At 36.9% G+C, this 26774-nt stretch overlaps 1 protein-coding gene across 5 annotated transcripts in view; it reads right to left on the bottom strand.

The window, feature by feature from the left end:
* COL19A1 (collagen type XIX alpha 1 chain) overlaps positions 1 to 26774 on the bottom strand; it is a 191609-nt gene that overhangs the window by 100708 nt on the left and 64127 nt on the right. For 4 of the 5 annotated variants that reach the window (XM_027644988.1, XM_027644991.1, XM_027644992.1 and 1 more), the window contains exon 11: positions 19995 to 20039. The exons of the other annotated variant lie outside the window; for it this stretch is intronic. In XM_027644988.1, coding sequence (XP_027500789.1) covers positions 19995 to 20039 — 45 coding nt within the window. The remainder of the gene's footprint in view (positions 1 to 19994; positions 20040 to 26774) is intronic. 5 annotated transcript variants of the gene reach the window in all.

Raw genomic sequence — 26774 nt, 5'->3', positions numbered from 1 at the left:
TTTTAGCTCACTTAAACTTTTAGAACAAACTGCAAAAATGACATTTTACTTTTCATCACTGTGACATACTGAACATTTAATACTGCTTTCAGGATATTTCAACTAGTATCAGTTACACTGCTGCAATCTTGCAACAGCTATAAAGATGCATTCATATATTTGACATAATATCTTATGAGAATATATTTCTAGAAGATTTAAAAAATCATTGCTATTTATGGAGCTGCTTTTTCTCCTATGTCTTGTGTATCTGCTTTCACACTTTAAGAGAAAATGATACAAATATGTACAGATTTGCTTCAGCAGTAGTAGCATTCTATAAATTCCCTGATGGACGCCTAAGGTAAAAGTACCATGTCATATTTTGTTATGCAACATCTACATTTACATAAAAAGCTAAACAGAGAGCCTAAGCCAAAAGAAAACCATCCCCTCACCCTCACTTATCATGTGCCTCGATGTTAGAGGAGCAGTGTGTGTTGGAGAATGTGCCTTTGTCTTCTACAGCAGGCAGATGGTAACCTCAAAATGCAATCAGGTAGTTCTAGACACATACAAGTGTGGCTGGTGAATGCAGGGAAGGAAAAACCCCCCTCCTTACGATTTCCAAGATATTTGGGTTTAAGATGTTTATCAATTTCTTTGACAAAATGATAAAAAGCACCCCCTGTTTATGAGCCTTGGACCTCTGCAGAGTCCCTAGCTTTCTGCCAGTATGTGATTTTACTATGAACATATTCTGATTTTTTAATGGAGTACATGATTTGTCCTTGCCAAGCCTGTTGTATGGAATGTCCATGTTCTCTGTGAAGATAGAATTCAAACCAAAGAAAGGTCCAATTTTTACAATTTATTCTCAGGAGAACTGAGCCAAGTCATGCTCATTTTTGTCTTTATGGAGCACACTATACTGCATAATTAACAGCTTCAAATCTAGCCAATTTGCAGAGTTGCTGAAGCCACTCTGCAGTGTAGAGGAGGCTGTTAATAATCAACATTGTGGCTTACCTCATAGATTAACAAAAAAGAGAGAAAAATGCTTTAATGCCATTTTTTATCTAATGTTCGTGCCTGCTTATACTTTATTCAGATGACACAATGAAAGAGTATTTATTGCATAAACAGGGTGAAAAAACTCTGAAAGTGTCAAGCCTTGTTTATTAGTTAACCAAAACTAACCCAGCGTAACACAGAATTATTTGTATTTCTTTGGGTGAATTCTGCATTCCATTACCCTGACGGAACAAGCCGATGGGGTTGCTCCAGAATAACTGCTGGGAGGCATTCAGTCTGCTGTGTGTAATAGTAGGTACACTGAATTCAGTGGTAGCATTCTTTAATTAGGGCCAGGGGTTCCTGCACGGTCTCTGCAAGATGACAGTACCAGTCTCCAACCCACTCATCCACTTTAAGGTTGCCTCATTTTCCTTGCATACCATTTCCCCCTTATTATAAAGGTGAAGTAATTTATTTGGAAATAAAATACATTCATACCTAAAAATTGACCTAAAAAGGTAAAGCTTTTTCTACAACGCTGCTCTGTTAATGATACAAATCAGGAATTCCTGTTATAATTTGTTTGAAAAATTGGAGTGTCATTGTTAACACTAGCTGAATTACTTTCCAAAGTATGCATGCTATACAGTATCACTAACTCAGTAGTGTAATTACCTTGTAATTTTTAACCTCTGAAACTCCATGATTTCACCTACATATGTTTAAGGCTAGTTATGACTTTTTTTTTTTTAAAATGCTTTTCTGTGTTATGCTACAGCTCTGTCTCAGTGGAATGCTCTACGTGAATTTTATTTTCTCATGACCATTTCTCTATGACTTTTAATCTGATCTCAGCTTTTAATAATGCTCATTGGTTTTTCTTGAGTAAGCTAGGAAATTAAAAAAATCCCCATCTTCAGTTAAAAAAAACCAAACAAACCCTACGTTTCTTTCTGATTTTGCTGATAATCTGGAGAGCTGGTATTATGAAGAGCTAGACCTCAATAATATTCTTATTGCCTGACCTTTAAACCTTCTGCAGATTGTGAGATAGTACACTTTAGGAAAGTGGCAATACACAGGGTGAAGCACCTCAAGACTGCTGAGACACTGTACATTTAAAAGGAGTGGAAAGCAAGGAAGACTAATGACTTTATTTCAGTTCAGACTAGGAGGAACTATGCAAGGAAACATAAGAGGGATGCAACAGGGATGCGAGAAGCTCGTTTCCAAGTAGGCTGTAACATAAGAGTATTTCCTAAGCAGGGTCAGAGAAAGACAGCATAATACATTGCAGAAATACACTTCTATTTCTAGTAAACTAAAATCAATAGTGATGATTTGGAAGGATGCCACCATGAAGCCTGTGTCTTCCCAAACCCACCTATTTAGGATACTCAGACACAACAAGAAATCTGGTGATCAAAAAGCTTCATAGGGATCAGGAATTCAGAGAGCTCAGTAGATACACTTACCAAGAAACAATGACCAAAGACCATCTAATTCCAAACTGCACAGTTGCCGTCTTATGAAAGAGTCCTAAACAAATGTTATGCCTGAACACAGTGGATAAGGTGTCTTTCCTTCCTGCTTTGCTTACACAGACTGAGCAACACTGAAGATGTTCATGATAGCTAATTACTGCTTAGTCACATTTCTAAGAAAGCTCTAAGCATTTCTAACCAGAGAGGCAATATAAAGGCAAACTACCACCTCGGCTGAGGCCAAAACCTTAGGCACAGAATAATCTGAAGCTATGCCAGCCCGAGGCTCCAAAGCTGCACTGATGAACTGCCTCCTGTCAATAGGAATAAGGCATCCATTCATTTTCACTCTTTGCAGAAAAACCTTAAAATGCAAAATTATTTTGATCAATAAAACCAGCAATTAACCCCCCCCAAACAAACAAACAAACAAACAAACAAACCCCCCCAAAAACCAAACCCCAAACCAAATGAAAAAACCAAGTCAAATAAAAGTTTCAGTGTAGTGCTCTCCAAATGGAGAAATCCAATGCACTAACAATGAGAATAACCCATGCAGCACTGTCACAGAAAAATATTTGGGGATTATCATAGATCATATGATGCATGGGAATCTGTAACACAAAGTTGTTTTTAAACGGCTAAACTCCATTCTCCATTTGCCAAATGCAAGCTGAAAAAAACCCAGTTATTATGGATTACTCGCCACTGATGAGAACAGCGAGAAACATCTAGTTTAGGGTATTACCTTTTTCATGGAATTTTGTCAATTTTAAGTACCCGCTCTTCTCCAAATCAGAATGATAGAAAGGTTGCAAAAAAGTTAGGAGGAAAGAATGAACGTAGGACATGCTGATGGACCTCAAATATGGGAAAGAAGATTATAAATAGGACATCAAGTTTTCCATAATGATACTAAAAATAATGGTTCTGTTATGATTGCCCTCTCTTGAAAAATGTCTCGAAGTCACAGGTCAAAATAGGTTTAGCTTGTCTTAGGATCATGTTCTTGGTAAGTAATGATTACAGTTTTTGCAGGAGGCACATGTCTCAAGGAGTCAAAATTCTCTCAATAAATAAATTCTTTTTTTCATGAAAGTATTGAAAGACAGACAAGCATTAATACAAATGCCAACAACATACAGAATAACAAAATGACTGAGATGTTTGCTCTGTTCTCATGCCATTATTGCCAAGCACAGTGATTGAACAGTACAAGTTCAAAGACAAAGAACAGCAAAATAAAAATTAAACCAAATAACACAGATGAAAAAGCAGGGGACCAATAAACATATTCTGAAGAGCTAGCAACCTCTTTAGACTGAAGGACTGTATCCACATTCATTCAAGTAGCTTAGGCAGGCTCTTACATTCTTCATGAAAGCTCAGCTTTCACATTGCAACATCCACAAACAATGATTTCTAAACAAGTCTACCAATTTCGTGGTACCCTGATGGGCAATAATGTCCTCCTTATTGAAAACTTTTCTTACATAGCCTATAGAACTATGATATACTTGAGAACTAAACCTTAAGAAACCTCAAATTCTATTCTTTCACACGTAGAAAATGTCACAGCAAGGCTATCACCAACGCCTTACTGAAAACACAAGTGAATAAAGCTATGATCTCTTAAGGTGTTCCTTACAGACCTCTGAATCTCACCTTGGTTCTTATCTTCAATGTAACCCTATCTTGTGGAAATCTAAAAGACTGCCCAACATTTCCTAGTGCTGACTAGAGCTATTAGAGACCATTAATGAAACAAATACTAAAAGGGATTAAGTTATTCTGTGATAAGTAGAAAAAATAAGATACACAGACTACTATTTAATCTACGAGACTTCTTAGGTCAAAAGAAATATAAAACACAACTTCATTCTTTTGGGTCATAGACATTAGCCAGCACAAGAAGAAAAAATACTGAGGTTTTGGCTAAGTCTAACTTACTGAAATGTGTTCAAGACTAATCACAATCTAATAGTTTCTTTTTCAATAATAAATCTCCCAACTGAAAGTAATCATGCTTATGATGCTCGCATTGGCTTTTCTTTCTGCCATGTGAAATTTAGATGTTATGTTTTGCAAACTTCATTTTGTGTGCTATCCTGTTATGGCTCATCCTGTCATGACCATTTCAGGTTTTTTTTCTTTTCCTTTAAACATTTCAATGTCAAGGAGAACAATACTAACAAAATCAACAACCAAACCTCCACTCCTTATGGAAATTATTTGAGCATATATTCCCAGACCTAACTTGAAAGAAAAATTCTTAACCCAAGATTAAAGTTTTATTCATAAAGGTAAGAAAAATTGTACTACCTAAAGCATGAGCTATCTGAAAGCAGAGTTTCAGTCTTCTAGATAATATGTATTCTTAACATCCACTTGAATACATTGATACTCTCTTCAGAAAGTATCATTGGTCAAATAAATGTGTTTATAAGGAAAAGTCACTAAACCTCTTCATGGTATTCTCAATGTAATATTTCTGTGCTGAGGCTTTAGTGGGTGTAAACAGCCTTCTAAAATAACTCAAAGTTTCCCCCCAAAAAATCAGTATGATGTTTATTTCAAGAATTTAAATCTACACAAAGAAACAGAATATATTTTAAAAACTTGAAAAGAACCACATGTAAGTAGTAATAGATATCCTATTGTTTAATCACTACATCTGGCTGAGTTCTGCAATACATTCTACTGACAGAATATCATACTAGTTTAAAAATTGGTGTACTGCATATCATTTATTGTGCTATACCTTTCCTCATAAGCCAAAAGGAAAAGGTTTTCCAAAGTATAAATGCTCATGAATCCAGTCAGACAACTCAGACATGCAACTTTCCATGAAGAGGCTATACAGGGTACATTCATGGTCCAGGTTTCCTCTCTTTCTACAGTGTCTCTGGCTAATCTCATCTGAAATAGAAAATCAACAATCATTTCTATGAGTCATCAGTTACATCCAGACTTGACTGCTGGCCAAGTGCATGTCTTAACTTTCCAGTACCTCATATCTAATCTAAGTTTGAACTAGGTTTAAATGTTTCTTTCAACACTTTTAACTTGAGAAAGCTTCCTCTTCTTGACACTGAAAAAACACTGACTCTGTTGGTCAGAAAAAACAGGAATAATCAAAGAAGCCTCTCAGATACAAACCACATCCAGACCACAGATTAAATGCTTTTCAACTACAGAGCTCCTACTTTCATGCAGGTTTGATCACACTATTTTCACAAATACTCCCTCAACCTGCCCTCACCCACCTATCAGGAATGTCATTGCTAAAACTCTCTTCATTATTTATCTTCTCCTTTGCTGGTTCTCATACACACACTTAAATATAGGGACATCTAAGTGCAAAACTCCGTGTACAAGTCAGCACTGCAAGGCTTACATGAGGACAATTCCATTTATCCCCATTCAATAACCATTCCCTTCAGCCCAATTCTTCTCTAGTGTGATGAATGCAAAATCTGTACAATAGGCGAAGCATCAATTGTCATATTATTTATTTTTTAATTAACCAACCAAGTCTGGTTGTTCTGTAGGTATCCATCTTTTGTCTAAATGTTCAAAATTTAATTATAATACCTTTGGGATCAAATAAATGGTCCACTCTGCCTTCATACCGTGCCTCATACAAGGTAATCATAATACATGTTTTCACTTGCTCAAATACCTGAGCTTTTACAGAATTTTGTTCTTACATCATTCATGAACAAAACTAATAACTGAATTTGGCTTTACGTTTCCCTCACTGAACTCCACAGTAATTTTAAACTGAACTATCTTGTTTATCTATCAATAGTTTAAAACCTTAAAAAAAAAACCTGTCTCACTTAATGAGCACATTATTTTTCCATTTCTTAAACAAATACTAGAAAGGGGTTTGAATTTCAGCTACAATTGTTTAAAATTCTATCTGCCTTTTAGTGGGGAGGTTTCTGTTTCTAGTGGGTTAGTGCTAGTGTTGAATGAAGATTTTTCCGTAGGAGGAATAAACTAGTTTCTTTTCGAGGCTTGTCTCCTAAGGAAACCTAAAGCCAATCTCTTCTTGTCAGCAGTTGACAAATAGTGTTGCTTTCACAGAACATACTATTTTTTAGACACCCATGTTTTCATGGTTTTGGCAGGGTATTGCTATTGTTATTTATACTCTAAAAGATGTTCTGCAGATGGTTAAAGCAATGTCAAGTGTTTGCACAAGCTGATGGATTGCTATGTCTTTTCTGCAAAGGCTGCACCTCTAAGCTTTATTTCTGTCACATGACAATGAAAATAATAGTATTTATGTAGCTCTGACTATTAACCATGTTTGTAAGGCCCATAGATAGCAGTATCAGTTATCTCTATTTTCTCAGACTACAGTAAGTAGTTTAATAAGATCATAGAAACGTATACTTTAGACCAGGAAACTGGTGTTTCAATAAAGCTCTCGTGGACCCTGGTACAGTCTAAAGGTGTGATATGTTCAGTCTTCTGATGGATATTTATCTGAGGAGGAGGCTTGATCTGTGTTCAAAATATGCATATCTTGCTCAGTCAGACTTCACTAAAGTCAGTTCAAAACACTGATAAAAAAGTAGGAAATTGCTGCCTTTTACATAAAACTTAATAATTAAAGATTTAATGCAGGAAGTTTTCTCTCTTTTAGAGAAGATCACAATCAACAGCTCCCATTCTCCTTGCAAATGTCCATTCAATTACCATAGGGTACTGTCCACAGGAACAATTATACTTCTGTTCTAGCTGGACCACTGTGCAGTGAAGTGTGAAAAATCAATGGGACTAGAATAAATAGGCGAGAGAATGATCTGCAGCCTACTGAAGGGGAGGAAGTATCTTTAGAAAGGTCATTCTGGGAAATCTGAACTGGCCAGCTACTGACAGCAGAAGGAAGTTTAACTTAATCCTAGCCTTCAGTTAAGCACATAAAACTTGAAAGGGTACCAGGGCAAAGCCTTTTTCTTTATCTGTGCACAGGATGTACTGACCTCACCATACCAGGAGGATCAATGATATGCTCCCTATAGACATCTAAGACAACTCAATCTTCACCTACTGTCACAGAAACTCTGAACGTCTGTTGTAAATTAGTTGCTCTTCTAAGCTAGCTTTGGTTTCTTAAACTAAAACTTGACAATATACAAAGATGATGAATGAGCATACCGTAGAAAGGAGCATCACAGAGCTGCTGATTGGGTTAGCTACATTAGCATATACATTCTTGAACTTTTGTGCGGATCTTTTATAACAGCCTTAATATCCTTGACTTACATGCCATGTTATGTCAGGTCTTCTCCAAAATATTTTTCTAGGTATGTCTTCATGAGCGTACAGTGTGGCACAAGAGCAGAGGATTTATGGAACAAATGGTGGAGAATACTAGATATTAACACTGTATGTATTTTGTTGGAGCTATTATAAACCTACACTGAAATAGCTTTAGTCTGGTTCCATGAACTCAAGAGCAATTAGCAATTGAAGTACCTTGGGCTTGTTCCCAGAGTACACCTTTTAGTTTAGCTTCATCCAAAAGGAAACATTGCAGTCTATGATTTACTTGTAAGGGGAAGAAGGGGACAGACACTGATTTCTTCTCTGTGGTGGCTAGTGACAGAACCCAAGGGAATGGCCTGAAGTTGTGTCGGGGGAGGTTTAGGTTAGCTATTAAGAAAAGGTTCTTCATCTAAAGGGTGGTTGGGTTCTGGAACAGCCTCCCTAGGGAAGGAGTCACAGCACCAAGCCTGACAGAGTTCAAGAAGTGTTTGGATGATACTCTCAGACACATGGTGTGATTCATGGGGATGAACCACATATGCATGATTCACGTGCAGGGTCAGGAGTTGGACTCGATCCTTGTAGGTCCCTTCCAGCTCAGCATATTCTGTGATTCTGTGATGTTATTATTCTCCAACCCCAAAAGTCATCTGTATAGGACTGCAGCACCTTCTTGTCACTAAAATATGCCTATTCTTCTGAAATACATTGGTTGCTGAAGAATAGCCAGACACTAGTCTGGAGAAACAGAATGTGTGGGGACATAAACCCAGTAAATAGAGGTGGGTTTTTTTTGGTCTGAACAGTCCCCCAACTTATTTATTTTCCTAGGAATTGCACAAACAGTTGCAATGCACAGGAGCACTGGGGATAGGAAGAAGCACTGGAACGGATGAGATTGGAAAGAAAGACTGTTTTTATCATTGACAGTATTACCTTAACAAATCAACTACTGCTAAGTGGAGAAAAAAAAATAAGTGCTTTGGAGACTTAAATATACTTATAGATGTATATTGCTGACTGTTCAGTAGAAACATCCACATCTGTCTGTGCAGGCTGTGGAAAGCCTTCCCTGCTCACATGCACACACTGAGTTCTCATTTTAGAATATTAACGAACAGAGTTTGGTCATCTCCTCTTCTACAGTGAGCAATGTGAGTAGCCATTATGTTGTTTCTTCTTTCGTCAAACTCTGTTAATGAATTCTGATCGTTTTCCTCATTGCAAACAACTCTCACTCAAAATTGCAAGAGCCTATATACAGAATTCATTGACTTAAACATCTTTAAGCAAAAGAGGATATATTTAGACTGTGTAAAAGAAAGAAATTTTTTTTCTATTCGAGTAGCAAGGTACTGAAAGACGTTGCCCAGGGAAGTTGCGGATGCCCCATTCCTGAAAGAGTTCAAGGCCAGGTTGCATGTGGCTTTGAGAAATCTGGTCTGGTGGAAGGTGTCCCTGCTCATGGTAGGAGGATTGAAACTAAAGCTTTATGTTTCCTTCCAACTCAAACAATTCCATGATTCTGTGATTTCATGTGGAAATTAACTTCCTTGCATTCATGCTTATTTTAGAAATATTACATAAAAGATTTTTTAAAAAGGTCTCACAATTTGAAGCTAAACTAGAAGAACTACAAGGCTGCGTAAGCATATATGCAATTTATGCTAAACGATGTTTTCGAACATTGCAGCTCATTATTCTATTGCTTCTTCTCATTAGACACTGTCAATACACTCTTTTTCATAAAGAATAACCTTTTGCAACAGTGCATACAACATAATCTCACTGATAGTTACAGCTGCAGCGTACTGATGGTCTCCTCGCTATGGAGTCCTGCCAGCTCTGTCTTACAGTGTATTTTCACTCATCAACTCCCAAAAACTGCCTCCTATCTGAAAGAAAGGAGCCTCACATATCAGGAGGTCTATTCAGCTCAGTATTATAAAGTAATACACTGCAGCTGCCAGCAAGGCCTCAGTTGTGATTAGTCTGTACTGCTGCAATGCATTCTTCCTCCAGAGTCTCCTTTCTGGTTTAAAGTTCTTGGTAAAGAAAACTTTCCTTTAAAAACTGCACTGCGGTAAATTGAAGGAATTAAGTCAGAAGGGATTGAATTTAGAAATCTATTACTTGGTATGTTACTAAATATTTTTATTATTGTACTATATTTCTTATAAGGGGATGACTTATTCTAGTGTACACATAAATATGTATGCAAACATACAGGCTTAATAGTGTAAATGTACACTTTCAACTGGAAATTGGGGAAATACACCCGAAGTTAAACCTATCACCAGATCTAGGATCGAGAAAAAATATCTCACCTATTTATCGCCAGGAAAAAAAGAAAATAAAGAGAGAATTATAGCGATATGAAACTACTTTAATTTTAATTCTGGCTAACTGTAAGACCAGATCAATACTACTACCTGATGTTTTCCAGAAGATCTGTATGGAGCTGAAGTACTTGTGTTATGCTACACTGTACTTACGTTGCTTCTCACAGCACTTCCAGTTAAAGACAACTCTTTCTTTAACATATTATTTAAAGGTATTGGTGACATCTAAACAGCTCTTGAAAAAGTAAAATAAGCAAGTCGAATGGACAAATATGCATATGGGTGGATGTCTGTGCAACAGGAAAGGTAATTTATGACCCAGGAAAAAGGAAGAAAGAAAGAACAGATAATCCAGAACATGTAACAAAATACCAAGTAGATAAAAAACTAAATACAGAAGCAGTAATAAGAAAATAAGTTTGAATAAAAATGACTGAATGTTAAACTTCAGTCAGACCTATTTCTCTGACACTATTTTGTGGGAACACGTATGATGGGCTATTTCCAGGCTTCTCTCTAATCCAATTGAGGTCACATTTAGTTTGTAAATTATTTATATTCTGGCATTTCTTATCTCTTGACTCAGCAATCATCTTTTTTAAATTAAGTCTGTTCAGATTAATAAATAGTGAACAACAAAAATAATATGTCATAATGAATAAGGCCTTTCACCAAAGTTGATCTGTGGAGTCAGAAGACAGAGTAATTCATAGCAATAAACTTTATCACTTGAGCTAAAAGATTAGGTTCCCACAGTAGATGATGACCCCTCTCTTTAGGTGAGCCAAAAGCATAGGCTGAGCACAGGACACTCTCCACTCATCACAGAATCGAAAGAATTCACTAGCCAAGCTGACAAAAAGCAAGGAAAACAGCAATTTTGTGTTCTACTTTTGAGTCTGAAAAGGAGTCAGATTTTCTACTTACAGATGACATCCAGACCAAACGCCTCCTGGAACGCAGTGCTGTCAAATGGAAGAACTAGGAAACACTAGAAATCTTAGCTTTATTCCCACCTTAGTACTGATGTACCCCACTCTGGCTTCAGAATAATCTCAGTCTCTTCCATCGCTATCAAAAATAACACACATATGCCACCCACTCTTCCAGTTTTCCACAAGTAGGCCACTCCAGGTCCATGCCCATCTCTACCCTCGCTACTGTACACAGGTGCCCTCACCCAAGCCCCAGCGTTGACCCTACTGGTCAACAACCCTCAGAGCCGTAAATGGTAATGGAGACCTCAATATGTCTACTAAGAGAGGATGATGCCGTGCTCTCTGCAACTGCCAATGGACATTTCTCCTCAGCTGCTAAATATGCATAGTTTCATACATATAAAAATTTCTACATTAATTTTAAATTAATTACCATTTATTAAAATTATGAATCAAAAGACTTACAGCCTTAGCTGTTTCCAAACTAGTACATACCTTCTAGGCATCTATAGCTGTAATGATATCCAGTCTGGACATGTCTTCACAGAAATATCCCATGTGGCACAGAAGTAACTGTTACTGGAAGCAGTACACTCAAACGACTTGTCACTGTTTACACTATTAAGCCTTCTCAACAGAGCGCCTGCTAAGGAAACTGCAATGCTTCTGACACCCCAGATAGCTTGTTCAGAACCAGCCTGGGTATTTCTACAGAGCACTGTGTGTGCTTTCTTTCCCAGAGCTCCACATCTGGGCCTCCTATGCAAGAAGCTTCCTACATTGTGGGAGCAACTGGAATTTGAAGAGCTTTGTTGTCTGAAGTAAATTAGAGAATATTCTCAGTTGGGAGGGACCCACAAGGATCATCAAAGTCCAACTCCTGGCCCTGCACAGGACAGTCCCAAGAATCACACCATGTGCCTGAGAGTGTTGTCCAAACACTTCTTAGACTCTTGTCAGTCTCAAGAAGTGTTTGAACAATTGTACTCAATACGCGCAAAAGGCCATTTTCAGAGATTAAGATAGAGATACCTTTCTAACGCCAAAAAAACTTTGCACCTGTCAAATATTACATTTCTAATCCAAAGCAGAAGGAGCTTGAGAGTTCACACCAGCATAAAGGTATTGAAAAAGTCAATTTTTCCATCAACCTTGTTCTCAGCAAGATGTGAAGTCTTTACATTCAACCCTCAGTGAAAACCACTTTGAAGTACACAACAATCTGGTGAAGATACCACATTATACAGGATAAAACAGATGAGGATGAACTGCGACAAACTCAACACAGGCATGATGAGGTGAAATGACATGGCAAAAGGACAAATAAAATTCAGCGTAGCTATACATAAAGTTATGAAGACTGTAATATCCTTATGTCCCCTATGTAGCCAAAACACCTGTGAACAAAAACACAGCTTCCTAAACGCAATAACTGGTAATGGCCAGTTCAAAATGATCAAGAGTGAGATCTTTAGGCCACACTCAAGGCTAAAGAGAGGATAGAAAAGTCTCTGAGGGGAGACATTACAAAGGCACAGAGAATCAAACAAAGTTCTTGTCTCTTCCATCTTTAAACACTGCAACAGAACTCAGTAAGATTCAGAGGCAGCTAGTGAGGATGATCAAATATAGAACAGTCTTCATAGCATGAGATACTAAGTAAGCAGATATTCTTAAATTTGAAAGAGACAGCTCAGGAATGCATAATAGATACTAATTGATTCTTGATTGATACTGAAAAGGAAAACAAAGATCTTCCAAAAGAAGTAGGGGATGCCAAATCAAATTAAGAGGAAGCAGGTTCCAAATAAACAAAAGGAAGTAGTTCTTCAACCACAAAAATAAACGGTGTAATTCCTCACCACAGGATATTGCAGATGTTCAAACTTTACATGAATTCAAGAGAAAAATGCACTTGCTAATGGGACAAAAGTCCATCGAAGACTACTAAATTCACTGAAAACACATCTGGCTGAGATGCAATCTCAAAAAATTGGAGGCTGTAAGAGTACATGGGGAAAAGCACTGTACTTGCTTACTTCGTCCTTTTGCTTTTCCCTGGGGCACCACTTCTGGTTATCATTAGAAGCAGGATGCTGAGCCTGATGAACCTTTAATCTGACCAAATGGGTATGTGTAAGTAAATTAAAGAGTGATAGAGCTTGGGACCTGGAAATTGGTCATCTATATAATTTAATTGATAGACCCCAGCTGTGAAGGTCTTTTGCAGACATTTCAATGAGTTTAATTAGCATTTCCCCATATAATTCCCAGGTACAGCTCAGAAGTTAGCATAGGTTAGGGACTATTCCCAACAGGCACTTTTGATTAAGCCTGTTTCAAAGGGCAAGAACGTTAAACAGTAGGAAGAGGACCAGATCAAGCCAAATACCATAGAACTACTTGATAAGCCCTGGTAACATTTAGCTTATTAGGATAAATGCCAACGTGACTGCTTTTATTTCAGGGAGAGACTTCCTGCACAATTAATATGCTTTTCCTTTTCTCCCAGAATATCTGTGTACAGATTATTGTATCTCTGTGATTATATGTGATCTGCTTGGTAACAAAAAGAAATAAAAACTTGTAAACAATATTTAACCTCAGAGGACTTCATGAAAAAAATCTAAAATGGTTCAAAGAGATGACTAAATAGTTACAAGATGAGAAAGAGAAAACTTTAATACTTGCCTATATAGCATTACGAAACAAGTCTGAAAAAACTCAGTTCATTTTTAAATCCAGGTAGTAAAGCACCCAGTCTTGCCTGCATGAAATAGGATTTAAAGGACTTCAAAAATTCTTCTCCCTGCCCAAATAAAGTATCTGCATTGATGTTTAGCAAAGCGAAGAGCCACATTTTCAGCACAGTAGCACCAACTCCACTCCCATCCAAACAAACTAGGGAACTGGACTTTTAGTCTATAATGCAAAATGCACATTCTTCCATTACTCCAAAAACATTAAGACCAACAGGACATGGAGTGTCCATGGTTACATCAAGATTTTCATTTTATGGAATTTAGTCTTCAAATCTTTTACTCAGACTGAAGCATTTCTAGAGAATATACAGCTCACAAACAGAAGCACTCTACTAATACACTAAAAGTTTGCTAACTGCTTCTCTTAATTTTTTGGCATTTTTAATTATTGAACCTTTGAGGTTTATGACTGTCTTCTACCCATGTACAATAGCATCTATTTTTCAAGTAGATTGGAAGTAACTTGAAATCAAGTAGATGATGTTATTTGGTTTCATCACTGAGATTTGTGACACAGACATTAAAATATTAGAAAGACTAAATCAGGACTAACTTCAGCCAGTGTGTTAGACCCAGGAAAGATGATTCCTTCTTCATTTACTTATGTATATTTAAGAAAAGCATATTGAAGACTGAAATAAAAGACTACACCTGGGGACACACTGGAAGTTTATAGCCTTGTGTATTCTGAATGGATGCAAGATAGACAGAGGAGTATTTTATTAGGTGTGAAAGTAGAAAATGTTGAACCTCCAGGAAATCTTCTTGACACTAAGATCTATTAGGAATTGTCTCCTAAAGGAAATAAAGGAAGCTCTATTTCCTGGGATAACTCAAATTGTACTTCAGAAAATAGTAAATATATACAAAGAACATCCTGCATTTAGAAGAAAATTAAGCAGATGAAAATTTTTTCTACATCCATGCTGGACAAGTCCCAGACTCCTCCTCTCTTCTCACATGCAAAAGCACAATTAAAACATGCAAAAAGTAAAGATAAAAGGATGAAACTCTGAAAATAATAAATTACTATCATTATGGTCTTATTCTCAAAGTTTCCTTTAGTACAATACATGTAACCTTTTTATTTATAGCATTTTACTGAGAAGTATAAATCAAAGGAATACAGTAAAATAACTTAAAGATCAAGTGTTTACAAGTGCATATCACGGCACATAAACTGCTACATAGCTCAGCTGCAATGACATCCAGTTTTAAAATCCTCTATTTCAACTGTGAGATGGGAGGGGAATATACTTTATAAAGCAAAGTAGCCAGTCCAGGAAAACTGGAATTGAACAGTCCTTCTCCAGAGCACAGCTATCCTCCTACTCAGTCATGCACAACTTCCGAGTCCTCTAAGATATCAACTAGTACTATGATTTAGTTATAAAGCAGCAAACCTTACTTGCCTCTCTGAGTTAAAAGAGAAACAGAGATTTTATGCTAACATTTTGAAGTAGCTAAGGGAGGCAAGGAATTTGGGATTCCCAGCTCCATGAAATGACTATTATCTGTTCGTGACAATTAAGTCATGTTTGCTCAGCTATAGTTAAGATGTAAATGTGTTAGCTTTTCTATCACTGCTATTTCGAATAAAATTTAGATTTGTTCCACACATGCTGCCAAATGGTAATGAAATTTATGTAGTGTTCATGTTCCATGTATCCCACAAAACTGAATTCTCTGTTTTCTAGCTCAGTTACAGAAAGAATCATATCTGAAGTACACTAAAGAAAATACATATTCTAGCCAAAAAGGTAAACAAGATGACAGAAAAAACGGGGGACCTGGGTAAAGAGTACTAGCTGGAGTGACCAAAGGAAGCAATAACCAGGAGATTAAAAGAGAATTAATTACAGATTTAACAAAGGAAAAAAGTATCTTAGAGATTATTTGTCTGATTAACTAAAAGGCTTTGGGACAATTCCAACTCCCAAGGGATGCACATACTTTAGTATCAAAATAAATAACAATAAACAAGATTTCAACCTCTGCAGGTTTTAAGATAGGTCTGAGATATTGAAACCTATAGAGGCTGAAATCCAGGCCCAGAGCCTGTTAGTTAATCAGGTCAGGTTGCTCAGGGCTGGTCTTGAAAACCTCAATGAAAAGATGATGCAAAACCACTTTGGGCAACCTGTTCCAGAGCTTTACTGTCCTATCACAGAAAACTATTAACTGGCCATTAAAACCAAACAAGTTTAAAAAGAAACTATCTTGCTTATCTGTGCTTATCCAATTAGAAATAAGCATAAGTGATGTCTTCCATAATTTTGATGCTATTAACAGAAAAAGGAAAAATCACTTAAGATAATTTCATGAAGCAAGTATTTCTTTAGTTTAATTCCCTTTCGAGTTACCAGAAATAAAAAAGTCAGGATAAAAAGTGCCACCACTAGAAGAGGAAATTACTTCCATAATAAATAACAGCATTACAATTAAAAAGCCTTTCCTATTGGCTACACAGCATCTTCCTTGCTGCACTTCCAGCCCATTGCTCTGCATACACTACAGTCACACCAACAGACCATTTCTCTCCTCTTTGCAGCAATGTTATGTATTTGAAGACTGTTAACATATTTCTTTTCAGCTGACTCCACACTAAGTAATCTCCAATCATGCAACCCTGCCTCAAAGGTTCTGTGTTCCTGAGCACCCAGTCATTCTCAGTGCTTACCTTTCAAAATCCGTTAAACTGAAGCCATATCAATACCAAACAGCACAGGACTTTTTAATTACTGTTGCAGACAATACTCTACTTTGGAACATATTAGTAGAAGTCTTTGAGTTGCAACTTCATTTACGTGTGTTCAGCTTTTGATCTACCCTCAGATTTTTTGATTTGAGTAGATATTACTTGATTTGGGATTTTTGCAGCTCAGATTTATTCTCCCCTACAAGTAGTTCCTTGCACTTATTCTTTCTATGTTTGATCCTACTTTTTTTCAACTACATCTCTGATATACCAAGAACATTCTGTATTTCTTCTAGTTAGCAGTCCCTCCTGACTTCCTATCATCATGAAATGTAATAGTCATATTTTCTATACCATACTGTAAAATTACAGCTCTAAACAGTATTACAAGGAGGACAGATCCACATGATTTAGTATGCCTTCTTGGCAGTAAACCAGTCAAAACTGCTTTCAGCTATACTTTTTCAGTCATGCTATATAAGGGTAAACCAATGTTTTCGTTGCAGTTATAAGACCACCATATAAGACTGTCATTATCTAAGTAACACAAGGAAAGCAGAATACAAAGTAGAATTAAAATAAATTCACAGTTAGAGTGTATTTCCCTTGGAGGGAAAACTTGCAGCATAACACCTGCACATGCAGTCTGTAGCTTCCCTTAGGATTACTGGGTTCTGCAAGGAAGAACCAAGTTCAACCATGGCCAAAAAAAGGTTGAAGGCAGAAAAAGATTTTTGGATTCCTCAAGAAGAACCAAGTGTGGCAAAGAAACCTTTAAACAGGCTGAAAGAATCTCCCTCAATACTTTCAATTATGGATGTTTCCCATAACTGTAGTGTACAAATGATCACTCACTGTCGCCTCAGTAGTCTACATCTCCCTGATGTCCCCAAGGCTTGCTCTGCCAAAGCAGAACACAATAAAATAAATCAACTAAGTTTTTAGTGAACCAAGAGGTATAAGGCTGAGCTGGTTTCAAGTTTTCAGTCCTATGGAATTATAGGGTCACTAAACAAAAAATGTGACATTTTCATGCACTTTTGTGCAGAGTTTGGAATGGCAAATATCCCATGTTTAGGCAGCTGTGTCCCACCCTAGGTGATATGCAAGAATCTTGTTCCCTAATATGCAAGATGAGGCAGAATTTTTTGGTAATAGGAAAATTTTCCACTTCAGGCTTTTTAATCACGTTACACAGAAAGTAGTATGTATAACTATTATGTTTTGTGATGCTGTGTTAAAATGTAAATGTGTTGATACTTTTTTTATACTGGATTTATTCACTGGAAACTCAACAATGTTATTATTAAATAATTATTTGAATTAAAGCTGAATTGATTAACTACTAAAGACCTACTTCCCATAACCTGAAAAACGTATTCTTTCTCACAAATATGTGTAGCTTCTGATGAGACTGGCTCAAATTATTTTTGCATGATTGCTGGTTAATAAAGATTCTTCCACTCTTACATTTCTCTTATCTGAAGGACAGTTAAATTCAACATTAATAGTTACACTGAAAGTATTTTTAAATGGGATCTTTTAATTATCTTCTGAGTTTATAAGACAAAACCAAAAAAAAAATGGTCTAAACATGCTGATTCAGCTTCCACATAAGAAAAAGGAAACTGCCAGTGGTTGGGTCATTTTATCTCTGCTTCAAAATAAGGGAAAATCAAGCAAAGAGAGTGGCAGCAACAGCTGGAACCATGTGCCCAAACACAATTTATTCATAAAACTTGAGGAGAGTAGAGCACAGCTGCAGAGCAATTATGGGGAGGGGGAAAAAAAAGATAAAGAAAAATCCACAAGCCCATCAGAACTGATGAATAATGATACCACCAAGGAAATAAGATCTGTCAGTGCAGTTAGAAACACTCAAGCTTAACAAGTGTGTTTTTTCAGAGGCTGAATTCTCACATTATAAATGTTAGTTGCTATGGATGCTGGGTTTTAATTCTGATACTTTTTCTACCCTGGCTACTGGAATACTTCCTCCTTTAAAAAACTCCACATTTTAAATCTTTCTTTAAAATATGAACATTGGAAAGATGTCTGACACTTATGAAGAGGTATGGTGGATGAGTGAATATATCGATGTCCAAAGCAGCCTAAATCACAAATATATTACGCTTCTTTAAATTCAGAAGCTGTCACATACTCTCTATTTTCATCAGTCTGAATATTGCCAGAATAGCAGTCTCTCTCATTCTTCATCTTTATGATATATAAATTCAGCAGAAATGCTTTTCTGCGCCTTTTTCAGACAATGGGCTGAAGCACACAGAAACTATCTATGACCCAAGAAAAGACTCATATTTGAGGTTGCCTAAGCCAAATCAGCCAAAACCAATGAAAAAGCAGTAACCAGGCTAACATGGTTAAGAACCAAAGTTACAACTATGAACTATCACCACTGTTACTTTAATTCCTGTCAGGTAAACTAGTAATTGGCTCCTCCTTCCACTTGTCCCTCAACACAGGCTTACTTGCCTTTGATGACCTGTGCAGACCTGCTTTTCTGAAGTCACACAAGAAGATTAGGTTGCATCATCGAGAGCCACCCAATGCTTGGCATTCTGTGAGCCACAGCAGCCTTGTACAATGCCAGTTTAACTCCCATTTTAATACATAAGCTGTTGAACTATTTCTGGCCACTGCAGAAAATATGCAATTCAGATAAATTACTTCAAGCTCCATTTCTGATACTCACTGGTGAAGAACAAGGAAAGGCTTATCCTGGAATTTAGTCTCAGAAACATTTTATGGCTGTCAGGACATTAAGACTGTCCTCAGGGCAACACACCAGTACATCAGGCAAAGGGACTGAACTGCTAGAGGTAAATGGACCTGCATTCAGCTCAGGCCTTGGCAGTCAAGTCAATTTGCTCCAAGTCAGATGTGTACAGGAGACAGAACTCATACTGATTACTGTGTAGGTACATAAAACTATGTAAATAAAAATTAATTTTTAAATTAGCAGTCAGTTACAATGTAGCAAATGTTATATTTTGCTATTACAGTAAATCTAGGTTCTTAGGAAAAAATAATGTAGACTATTTAGTACTTACAACCAACATAATAAGTTCCCATAAAAGTAATTGTAATGTAGAAAAAGCAATAATTAAGTACTATAAATACCTACACATCATCTCATCATACATTTCATACTACATAAACAGACATTTACTAATAGTTGCCATAAAAATAACATAGCAGCAAACACTATTGAAGTACAGTGGCTATTGTTCTGTTGGGCTTCAACAGTAAATCTTCTCTTAAGGGAAAAAAAAATTCTGAAAGAAGCACTGATGGCACAAAGTAACACACATAAAAACTCCTTGTTCTTAAGCAATTACATAGGAAAAAAATAAGAATTTTATTAATTAAAGAGTTAAGGAAGACCTTCGGCACAAAGCTCTACTTGGCTGGCCATATATCAAATTGTCAAACCAAAAAAATAAATGAAAAATATGGACAGAATAATTTACCTTTTCACCTTCTTCGCCTTTGCTACCTGCAAAGCCACGTTCACCCTGGAACACAGAAGGATAAAATACAATTCTCAAACATAGTCATTGTTTAATTAATTGTATTCTTTAAAATAACTTTATTGCACTGAACATTTACTACAAGATAAAAGAAATAATTTGGATGCTGGTTATTTCTCATTCAAAAAGGTATGAAACCTCTACAAAAAAATGACATGGCTTTTCATAGTTTTGTCAATTAAGAGCAGTCATTGATTTTTCCACTTAGCCTAAGGGATCTTGTCAGATTTAAAAATTCTGAACTATTAACTGATTCTAAACCTGCTCATTACAGTCCTTCTGTTCTTCTGCAGAAGCAATTTTAATACATTTATTCCTATTAATGTCTTAATTTTAATTTTTAAATATAACTAGTCATCTGTGAAGGCCTCCAACCCAGATCAATATAAGGATACAATTTATGAAAAGAAAACTAACTTCTTTCCCTTTGAAAACCATATCCAACTACCCACATATTAAAAACAAAACAAACAAAATCCCCCAAAAAACCCACAGAAGGAGTGAGTTTTAAAATATTAATTCAAGCTCAGCTTATTTGAGCAGGTTGAGTTCTTTGTTTGATAACATTTCAATAAAAAGATCTGTTGTAATGCTCCTTCCAACTCCAATTTCCTAACTTTCAGCTCAGAAAAGAATCATAACGTAGAATCTTACTATGTAAATGTCTTCATCAAATAGTCTGCTGTCTGTCTATATTATACAAGAATAACACTTGTTTTAGGTTTTTATTAATATATACTTGCATATTTTGTGAGACATACAGAAAACAGACTAGCAAAATTATATATGGGCAGTACAAAAACTACCTAATTAAAAAAATCCAAACAATCTTTCTCCCTCAAATCATCTAGCAGGACATGGTTTTCATGGCTTTGCCATTCCTTAGAATTCAGTCTCATCACCTCAGTACAACATAAATGGTTTTTACAGGTCTATAGATAAAAAGAGTGGAAAATTTCCAAAGTAAAAGCTAACGGTGTTTTTTAAAATTCCTTTCAAAAATTAGAAGGAGCAATGTCTAAACATTCTTTCACCCTTCAGAGAGTGTAATTTCCTTAAATAGAAGTCTGAGGTTTAAGTGAATTTAACTGGAATAGCTTGCAAAATTTCTAGCAGCAGTTTGTCAAATCTTTCAACTGATATAGCATCATGTACTAAACATACGGGAATTAAATTCAAAGCTTTGGAGGTGTGCAGATGTATAGATTATCAAATATTATATCAGTAAATATTCTGGACCTTTCATCAACTACCTATAGTGGCTGCTTTTTGTTTGTTTCTTTTGGCGGAAGTGGCTCATACAATCAATTTCAGAAGCATTCCTGAGACCAAGCATGCAAAACGGTATTTAGTGAAATAAACTTCCACATGTCCTCACCTAAAAATGAGAGCCTAATAACTGAAATAATTTTCAAATATATACAACTTCTGTTATTCTAGTTTCCTTTTCTTTTGAAAGGTTGGACCAGATGTTCTTTCAAAGTCCCTTCCAACCTGGATAATTCTGTGATTCCCATTCTTCTCCAGCTGTTGGACATATAACACAGCTAACACTCACTTGCTTTTGCCAAATTCCTAGAATGTTTTCTTCATTTAGCTTTCCCATTTGTGAGACTGCATATATCCTGTATTTACTCAATCCCAAGTTCATTATATAAAAATTATTCTTAGATAGAGTCAAAGTTTCTCTGACTGTAGCTTGTGTTCATTGCCTCTCATTCTTTCACTGTATACCTGGCCTAGTCTGGCTCTGGTTTATCCACATCCTACCAGTAGTTACAGAGAGCAATTAGTCTGCGCATCACACCCCACCCTCCCACTTTTCAAAACATCTCAAAGTTGAACAAGCCCACCTCCCTCAGCCTCCCCTTGTACATCATGAGCTCCAAGCCCCTGGACATCTTGGTGGGCCTCCACTTGACTCACCCTAATGAGGTGCTGTTTATCCTCTCCTGGGAAGCTCCAAATTGGACACAGAATTCCAGATGTGGTCTCATAAGCACCAATCACTCCTCCTGATCTGCTGGCCATGCACTTGCTAAGGCAGCCCAAGATGCCTTTGGCCTTAACCAAAACAAGGGCATCCAGCAGGACTCCCAACTCTTTTTCTGTACAGCTGCTTTCTAGAAATTTGGCACCTAACCCGTCTTGTACTACTGCATGAGGCTACTCCTTCTCAGAGGCAGGACCTTGCATTTGCCTTTGCTTAACTTATTGAGCTCTGCATTACCTCGTTTCTCCAGCATGTTGAGGTCACACTGAATATCATTCTTGCCCTACCTTCCAGTGCACATTTGATAACATCCGTGAACTTGCTGAGACTCCCATCATCCTGGTTATTAATAAAGACGTTAAATAATATTGTCCCCAGTATCACCCCATGGAGTATGACACTAGATACTAAGTTGCAGTTGGACTGCAGAGCAGTTATTCCACCTTTGATACCAACAATCAAACCAATCTTCCATCCACCCTGTTGTCTATTTATCCAGTCAGAACCTCACAGATTCTAGTATAATTATACGTCTGGAGACTGTGCCAAAAGCCTGGCTGAAATCAAGGTATACAACATCCATTGCTCTCTCCTAATCCACACTGATGGTCATTTTATGACAGTAGGCAATCAGGTTGGTCAGCATGATTTGTCCTTGGTAAATACACACAGGCTGTTCACAGTCACCTTCTAGTTCTTCACGTCTTTAGAAATGCCTTCCAGGATTTGCTTCATAATTTTTACAAGGACAGGGGTGAGGGTGACTGGCCTGCACTTCACTGGACCCTTCTTGAAGATGAATGTGATGTTTGCTTGTTTCCAGTCATCAGTGACCTTCCCTAGCTATCATTATTTTTCAATAATGACAGCCCTTCAGTGACAGCCAGCTCCCCCAGCACCCCTGGATGCATACTGGTTAGTATCTTGAAAATGTCCAAGTAGCTTAAGTGCTCCTTAACACTCCCTTCCACTTCAGTGGGTAATGGTTCATTATCACACTCTCTGCTAGGAGGCTTAACTAACCTGGAAGGCCTGAGGGCAAGCTTTATTAGGGAAAAAACAAGGTAAAAAAAAAAAGGAATTGGATACTCTTAGCCCTACTCTTAGTCCCTCATTAAGCAGCAAGTCAACATTTTCTTCACCCTTGTTTTTGCCATGAATGCACTTAACAGAAGCCCTTCATGCTGCCCTTAGACTCTCTCAATAGTTCTAATTCCAGATGAGTTTCTGGTTTCCTAACTCCATCACCACATGCTCTGGCAATGTTTCTATGTTCCTACTGAGTAGCTCACCCCTGCTTCCATGGTTTACTTTGTTTTTGTGTCTGAGGTCAGTCAGAAGCATCTTGTTCATCCATGCTGGCCTTCTGCCATACTCACTCAACTCTCCGCATAACAGCATGAACACTTCTTGGGGTTTTAGGAAGCTGTCCTTGAAGATTAACCAGCTGGGCTCCTAAGGTTTGCAGGACAGTTTCAATCACTCCTTGGCTTCCTCTTTGCCAGACTCAGCAAACTTCGCTCCTTGAAACTCTCCTCAAAGGTCTTGTTTTCTGGGCCCCTGAACATAAACTAATTCCTTGTTGAACCCTCTCTGGTTTCTCCACATCTCGTGTAGAAATGAGAGTGGAGGAGGTTCCAAACCTGACCCAGCACATCAGATACAGCACCACCAAGCATCTGCTAGCTGCAGTTTTACTAACATAGGCCTGTATGTGGTTTACTTTATTCCAACTGGAGAACACTTGTTAGCTCATAATTCAGCCTCATGTCTACCTCCACGTCATTTTCAGCAGTGCTGCTGCTCAACCACTCAGTTCTCCGCCTGTGTCAATGTCAGTGATTAACTAATTCTTTATGTTTCAGAAATACATTCCAGATTCCTTTGCACATATTTGAATTTAGAAAAAAAAATAATATCAACTAGAGAAAATAAGAAATACAAAGCATAGATAAAGAAGCTTAGGTAATTTCCACTTGACAGCATAAAAAATACAACAATATTAGCCACTGGTAATTTACTTCAAAGAATTCAAACACTGCAGAAATAAAAATGTGAAAGTTGAAAAATAAAACATTTATGACTGATTTAAGTTCTCCTTTCTATGGTAAAATTCTCATTAAGTTCGGCAAAACATTTCACACAAGTTTTTTCGTGGACAATCACTGATTGCTCATCTTGATACTCACTGCAGGATTGCTGGTCTGATTTTCAGTGTTTTAAATATGCCTGCAGCACAAGTCAATGAGATCCTGGCTTTGAATGTATAAATTGATAGACTGTTTTAAGCTTGTTTCTGAACAAAATGCTGGCTACCTCATCTGCAGAAAATAAGTTCCTTCCTTCTCCTTGTGCAATATTACAGGAACTATATGCCCTAAAGACACACAAATTGCATCCAGGTCATGCTGCAGAACACTTTCTAGAAATTTTAATAATAATAACAAAATAATGGGGAGTTTTGTGTAGTCTCTTAACTTGTTGAAGCAGCAGAACTATTTCCCCTATAATTTTCTAAAAGGAATTAGCTGGACAGACATTTAGATTTCCTTCCAAACAACTGCTGTTAAAAACAGCTCCAATCAACAGAAAACAAAATCTGACCATGAAAAGAGGCAACTTTAACAAATATTATCAGCAAGATCTATAATACAGATGTCTCTTTTTGCAAGTTCTGGCCTTCTTACAATATTCAACCTCTGGAAAGGAGCAAAAAGGTTAAAATGGAAGAGTGGAAGAAGGAGTGCCATCTCTCATCTCAAAAACGTACATAGCCATCATTTTACAAACCCAACTCATAACTGGGCTAAATTAAGGGAAAAAGGCGTCTGGACATGCATTGCTTCTCATTCCTTTTCTACGGAACAGCTGAAATGATTTCTAGGGTTACTTATGTCTGTTAACTTGTATTTCATTAAAATACTTTTCACTTTCAAAATGTTAGGCCACTAAAAAATCACAGGTTATCTAATTCTGCAGCAGATACAGCTGTAGGTTGCTTCAGACAAATGGACAACAACAACAACAACAAAAGAGAGAATTTGGATCACATGACAAGCTTTCTTAAGTTTAATTTCAGTCCCTGATTCAGAAAAAAATACTCCAGAAGACACTCGCATACTACCCAAGTAACTAAAATCCCAGCAAGTGTTCCACAGCTTCCACTCTCTCCCTAATACCTATCAGATGCTTGAGTGTACACGGATCCACAGTTGGGTCCCACAGAAAGCTGTACATACAAAGCTGACTGCTGGCTTCTAGCTCTGCTCAAAGGGGTTTTTCAGATCTTTTCCCCATCTCTAGAGGAGTGCCCAGCCTACTCAGGAGGAAGAAATTCAAACCTTGATCCTCTGCAATCAGACAAGTTTGTCCTACTAACTAAGGGAACGTTCTGTATATTCTGTTAAATTACTGTGTCTTTTAAAAGAGCAAAGTAAGTCATCTGAACAGTTGACTGTCATCCCTGGCTCGCAAATGACTTTCTCCTTGCACTGCCCATGAAAATTAAGAATCTAACTTGAGTTTGTAAATTCCATTCAGGAAACCAGATGCTTAAAATTTATGCTCAGAAACTGCATATAAGTAAAACCAATCACCTTGTTAATAAAAAATGTTTCTAAAAGCTTACTATTCAAGCTGAGAAACATAGTAAACTTCATATTCAGTATTTGAATAAGGAGTATTTGAACAAAAGAAAAAATTAATCAACAGCTCTGAGTTGAGAGTTACAGACAATTCAATTTTGCATTTAATATATGGCTTTGCAAGGAAAAGGTATAGTTAAAAACCTAGTAGCATCTCATCTAGAATTAAAATGTAAAATATTGCAGCAGTTTTCTTTTCCATTCCTTCTTAGCAAAGCATGTTAAACAATTACAGGCCTAGTGAGAACCCAGTTCTGACACTCAAAGCTAAGAGTCACCCTCCATTTAAAGATTCATGAAATATGCCACCATGAAGTACATTAATTATTTTCATAATAAAACTACAGTTACTGAGTTAATTCTGTCAGGATTCATCTGTGCTCATACGATTTCAAATGGGAGCTTAAGAAGACTTATTAAAAGAATCTAAAATGAAATGCATTCTCCATTCCATTCATGGATCTTATGTCCTTGACAGAAGTTTGCTCTAGTAACTTGCACACCACCCAACTGAGTTTTCTGTCCAAGCCAGAAATCAGCAACAAAAAAAAATTTTGAAAGTTCACTTCATTTGATTCCAAGCCAAGAAGGAGACAAATGCCTCTCAGATGCAAAAAGAACGGAGACAAAGGAAAAATTCCAGTCTCTCTTAAAAAAAAGAAGTGCCAATAAAAAAAAATTGCTCATCAAAATTATATAAGTAATTAAGCAAAAAAATACAAAGCCGTCATGACATACAACAATTAAAATACAGCTTAAAAGAGCTTGTTAAAATGGCATTTTTCTAACTCCACTCATGGCACAGTTTCCAACATCTTCCTTCCAGCTCCCCTCTGTAACAATACATGCTAGCATGCTGCGGAAAAATTCTAATCAATCATTAAAAGTAATCCTTAGCCCTTCATTTTCTCCAGATTTACAGCACGGATTGTGAAAAATTCTTCATAGTCTGTTACCAGATAATAATATTTCATATTCCCCACTGTACTGGATGACTGTAAACTAGAAAAAAACCCAAAACACATTCACAGGGTTTTTCTGTGGAGAAAAGCCATAGATGTTTTCTTTTGCATTGTTAAATCA

Source organism: Corapipo altera, unplaced genomic scaffold, assembly GCF_003945725.1.
Source record: "Corapipo altera isolate COAL_440 unplaced genomic scaffold, ASM394572v1 2, whole genome shotgun sequence".
In the NCBI taxonomy this organism is placed as follows: domain Eukaryota; kingdom Metazoa; phylum Chordata; class Aves; order Passeriformes; family Pipridae; genus Corapipo; species Corapipo altera.
This window is presented reverse-complemented; position numbering and strand designations above follow the sequence as displayed.